The sequence below is a fragment of the Colobus angolensis genome, unplaced genomic scaffold (genome assembly GCF_000951035.1).
Source record: "Colobus angolensis palliatus isolate OR3802 unplaced genomic scaffold, Cang.pa_1.0 Scaffold21, whole genome shotgun sequence".
NCBI classification, from domain to species: Eukaryota; Metazoa; Chordata; class Mammalia; order Primates; family Cercopithecidae; genus Colobus; species Colobus angolensis.
The window spans coordinates 4,914,516-4,919,934 of record NW_012115266.1 but is presented as its reverse complement, the minus strand read 5'-3'; the positions used below and the strand labels follow the sequence as shown (position 1 = coordinate 4,919,934).

The window sequence follows — 5,419 nt, the reverse complement described above, 5'->3', positions numbered from 1 at the left end:
AGAGCAACAAATAGAGATCCAGTACAATAATGACCCCTCAGTCTCACTCAGTGGTTTTCAAATACAAAAGTTTGTTTCTTGCCCATATTACATGCCCTTCACAGTTTGGCTTTGGCTCTGTCCCATGTCTTCTGTGTCCCAGAACCCTGGCAAGGGAGGCTGCCCCTACCAGGGGGACAGCAGGCTCAGGGCAGATGGAAAAGCACAATGGCAGAACCACACTGGGGCTTTGAAAGCATCAAAGAGGTGCTTTGATGCTCTGCTTCATGTCTTCTATATCCCAGAGCCCTCTCTTGTCTGGGTTCTGGGATACAGAAGACATGGAGCAGAGTGAAAGGCAAACTGTGGGCTGAGCGCCGTGGCTCATGTCTGTAATCCCACCACTTTCCGAGGCCGAGGCGGGCAGATCACTTGAGGTCAGGAGTTTGAGATCAACCTGGCCAACATGGTGAAACCCTGTCTCTACTAAAAATATAAAAATCAGCCAGGTGTGGTGGTGCTCACCTGTAATTCCAGCTACTCAGGAGGCTGAGGTGGGAAGATCACTTGAACCCGGGAGGCGGAGGTTGCAATGAGCTGAGATCATGGCACTGCGCTCCAGCCTGGGTGTCAGAGCAACACTCTGTCTCAAAAACAAAACAAAACAAAACAAAAAAATAGCCAGGCGTAGTGGCACATGCCTGTAGTCCCAGCTACTCAGGAGGCTGAGGCAGGAGAATTGCTTGAACCCTGGAGGCGGAAGTTGCAAAGAGCCAGGATTGTGCCGCTGCACTCTGGCCTGGAACAGAGCGAGACTCCGTCTCACAAAAAAAAAAAATTAAAAACAGATATTCTTCCCAGTGTGGGAGATCAGTGTCAGATCTCCAAGGGTGGCACTGAAGGAAATGAGCCTGGACACCCTCCCAAGTTTAAAGTGAGTAGCCCACTCCCAGGCTTCTTTTTGGTACCCCTTCCTGATCTCTAACCTTAATTATTGGGGGGAGAAGAGAATAGTTGAAAACACAGCTGGTCTAGGAGATTCATTCCGTTTCATGGAACACCTTCTCTGTGCAGGCTGTGTCCAGGAGCAGCCGTAGACCACATAGCCAGGCTACCCAGCGTGTGGGCCCAGCAGCCAGGCTGGAACTCTGTCTCCACTTACTAGCTGAGTGGCTGGCAGGAAGTTACTCAGCCTCGGTGAGCAACCCAAACTCTGTGTGTTAGTTGTTTGTTCATTGATAAAATTAGGCTTCTCATCATTCTTATCAACTTCATGGGCTTGCTGTGAGGAACACGTGAGCTGATGCCATCATAGCCTCCTCAGTAGGCAGCAGTAGGTGTTTAGGGAGCTGGCTATGGAGGCTGCCCCGTTCACTGCTTCCTTTCCAGGGGAGGCCGACTTCAAATGCGTGCACACACACAAACAGGGTGGCCTGATGCAGACCAGCTGGTCTAGAAAGGCCTTCACGGCCTCAGGGAGCCTGGGAGGCGGCCTGGGGGAGACCATGAAACGCAGACCAGAGACCCAGAGATCCAGAGGCAACAAGAAACTGAGAGGCTCAGAGGCCCACTGAGACCCAGACCTCAGGGAGGCCAATAGATTCAGAGACACTCAGAGAGAGCCAGAGACCCTGCCCCAGCAAGGCACAATCAGTGAATCAAAACTCGCCCACCGGGCCCTCGCAGTCCAGGCCTCATTTCCCGGCTCAGCACCTTGGCGCTGCATTTGTCAAGAGGGGAACAGGGATCGTAGCTCCCTGCCCGTCCTATGGGGTCTCAGGCCCTGGGGTCCAGCTGGCCTGCCTTCACGTCTCTTATAGTTGATGAAGCTTTGGAGAGGCTTTCACCCTGGGGAGCCACAGCTGGGTGCTGACTGGGCTCACAGGCAGAGGGGCAGGCGGTGAAGGCCAAGCCCCGCCCCCCAGGAAGGCCCTGATTGGTGGACGGGCTGCTTCGGGCAGGGCCGCCCTCAGGCTATATAAGCTCACTCGCCGGCAGCACGGGCGTTATGCTCTAGGCAATTCCTGAGCTCGGGTGAGGCTCCCTGGAGGAGGAGGCTGGGCTACTTGTGCGCGCGGAGGTAGAGATTGGCACTGGGGTGGTCGACCGCACGTCCTCCTCAGCCCCATGGTTGGCGTTACTCTCTCGGGAATGAGGGTGGGTTTAGGACAGGAGCTTGAAATGTTTGAAGTGGCCCCATCAACTTGCTCTAAATCCAGGCATTTCTCTAATTTCGTTCCTCCCGGAGGGCCTCAGTTTCCCCTCGGTGTAAGAGATCAGTGGCCCTTTCAACTCTGCTTTGGTGAGGGGTCGGGGGTGGTTGTGAGTTGGGGCCTGGAGGAGCAGTTAAACTCTTGGGGGTTTTTTCTTTTTTTGCCAGGCGCAGGGGCTCACGCCTGCAAGCCCAGCACTTTGGGAGGTCAGGAGTGTGAGACCAGCCTGGCCAACACGCTGAAACCCCGTCTCTACCAAAAAATACAAAAAATTAGCCGGGTGTGGTGGCACATGCCTGTAATCCCAGCTACTCGGGAGGCTGAGGCTGGAAAATCACTTGAACCCGGGAGGCGGAGGTTGCAGTGAGCCGAGATCGTGCCACTGCACTCCAGCCTTGGCGACAGAGAGAGACTCTGTCTCAAAACACACACACAAACAAACGAAACCCGAAAAACCTCTTGGGGTTTTGGAGACCAAAGACTTCACTTTTAACTGGCTGTGAGGCCTCAGCTTCCAGTTTCCTTGTTTAAAAATGGGTCCGAGTTAAACTTACCTCCTTACCAGGATGGAATAAGATAAGGCCCTTAAGCACAGCTCCAGGCACTTAGGAAGCCCTCAGCGGTGCTTGTTGCTGCTGTTACTCTGGCCTGTCCTGGGGTGCCAGGAGGAGGGCGGGGGTGCCTCAACCCATAGCAACTCTTTGCTTCTTTTCTGACCTCCCCACTCCTATTGCATCCCAACTGCCGTCTGTTCTGAGCCCCCAAGTCTCTGCACCCACCCCTCCGCCATCCTGGCCCCTGTCACCACCCTCTTGATTTGTGGGTGTCATGGGGGTACATGCTAAGTCCTGAGCCTCCTTTCTCTACAGGTCAACCTGCCCCATCTCCATCTCCTATGAGATGAGTGACTCCCAAGACCCCACCACTTCCCCTGTAGTTACCACCCAGGTAGACCTGGGGGGCTGCAGCTGGCAAGGTGGGGGTAATGGGTTCCTCCGTTTTCACCAGCACCAGGAGGTCCAGGCCTTCCTCAGCCTTCTGGGTGAGTTTGGAGGGCTGGCACGGGAGGGACTGTGAGGCCAAGTGTGAAAGCAGACGTGAAGTGTGAGGTCTCACCTGCCTGTACAGACATCTGAGGCCTCTGACCCTCACCCTCTCAAGGTAACCCATCTTAGGCAGGTAGGAGGGGAGTCCTCTCAGAAATTGGGTTCAGGGCCAGGCGCTGTGACTCATACCTGTAATCCCAACACTTTGGGAGGCTGAGATGGGAGGATTACTTAAGGCCAGGAGTTCAAGACCAGCCTGGTCAACATAGTGAGACCTCATCTCTATTTACATTAAGAAAGAGAGAGAGAGAAAGAAGAGAGGGAGAGAAAGAGAGAGGGTTCAGTGGCAGCTTGGGCTTTGGAGCTTCTGATGCCACTCTTCTCCAGGGAGGTGGTGGTAACCTGCGTCCTCTCTTCTCTTCTCTACCCTCAGAGGACAGTTTTGTCCAGGAATTCCTCTCCAAAGACCCCTGCTTCCAGATTTCAGATAAGGTGAGGAAGCACAGGCTGGGGGTCTCTTGAGGTTCAGGTTGAGTTGGTGGGAATTGGGGGCCCTAGTCTGGTAGGGAGAGCCACTCCCCTTCCACCCTTACCAGTTCATCTTTGCATACCCCTTCCCACCATTTTACTGACTTTCTTTCCCTGCAGCAAAACCTCCTTGGGTGCAAATGAACCTGGGTGCAAGCCCCTCCTCCTCAGAGGATAACTAACCCCCCGACCCTGATCTGTCTCTGCAGTATCTCCTGGCCATGGTGCTGGTCTACTTCCAGCGCGCCCACCTGAAGCTCAGCGAGTACACCCACAGCAGCCTGTTCTTGGCCCTGTGAGTGGCGGGGGCAGGCAGTGGAGGCATTTGCTGGAGGTGTCGGATGGGACAGGGCAGATGTGTGACCTCTGCTCCCTGACCCTGTGCCTCTGTGGCTAGGTACCTTGCAAACGACATGGAGGAGGACCTGGAGGGGCCCAAATGTGAGATTTTTCCGTGGGCCCTGGGAAAAGATTGGTGTTTACAAGTGGGGACATTCCTGCACCAGAGGGATAAGCTTTGGGCACGGATGGGTTTCCGGGCTGTTGTGAGCCGCCAGTGCTGTGAGGAGGTGAGGTTGTGGAGGCAGCCTGGGGTGTGGGGAAGGCTGGGGTTCCCACCCCATTTACTGTCCACTCTGCTCCTCCCAGGTCATGGCAAAGGAGCCATTCCACTGGGCTTGGACTCGGGACCGGCGCCCCCACCATGGTGGGGTTCAGAGGGTCTGTCCACAGGTCCCTGTTCACCTTCCCCGGGGTCCTGGCCTCTCGCCGCCCCACTGTTCCCCCTGTGGCTTGCCCCAGCACTGCAGCCGCCACCAGCTTAAGCCTGTGTCATCCAAGTGCCCTTCTCTGACCTCGGAGTGTCATTGCCCTTCTTCCCAAAATTATCTCTCAAGGGTCAAAAACGCCTGGGGTGGGGACTTTCTCATCGTCTTGCCCCCCGAGATGCAACTGGAACCAGGCACCTACTCCCTCCGCAGTGAGTGCAGGATGGGATAGCAGCTGCAGGGCTGGTGTGGGAGCTTGGGAGGCAGGAGTGAGGACCAACAGTATGAGAGGGAGTGCTGTGGGCCTGGAATCGACGTGCTGCCCTTCCTGTGTGAGCTTGGCAGGTTTCCTCTCTGAGCCTCACTCTTTCCTCCCCACAGTCTTCCCAAAGCCCCCGGCACGCCCTGGGCACTGAAGCTCTGCAGGGTGAAGAACAGCATGCCTGCTGGCCCACTGACCGACACACCATTGGCTGTGCTCCCACCCCTGCCCCTTCCTCCCAGCCTGCAGCTTGTGCCCACTCTAGTCCTGGTCCCCTCTAATAAATTCATGTCCACAGGACACCAACTGTGCTTAGGTCCTGGCCTGGTTCCTTGACCCAGGGTTGGGGTAGGGAGGAGGTGTCTACCAGGGTTGCACCATGTGAGCACAGGCTTTGTAATAGCTTGGCCCCTTCCCACTGGTGGCCAGTTATTCTGAGCCTCAGTTTCCTCTCTGTGCTATCCATGCCTATGGATGATGAGATCTACACAGTCTAGATGGGATTAAATGAGATGAGGTATCTGCAGCCCTTAGAAGAGGGCCAGGGAGCTGAGCCCGGTGGCTCACACCTGTAATCCCAGCACTTTGGGAGGCTGAGCCGGATGGATCACTTGAGGTCAGGAG

At 55.6% G+C, this 5,419-nt stretch overlaps 1 protein-coding gene across 1 annotated transcript; it reads left to right on the top strand.

The window, feature by feature from the left end:
• The first annotated feature begins 1,987 nt into the window (after positions 1 to 1,987).
• On the top strand, positions 1,988 to 4,949 carry SPDYC (speedy/RINGO cell cycle regulator family member C). The gene is given in 7 exon segments (XM_011942521.1): positions 1,988 to 2,013; positions 3,062 to 3,234; positions 3,672 to 3,730; positions 3,976 to 4,061; positions 4,164 to 4,335; positions 4,415 to 4,745; positions 4,915 to 4,949. Coding segments are annotated over 7 exon segments (882 nt in total).
• Positions 4,950 to 5,419: the final 470 nt, after the last annotated feature.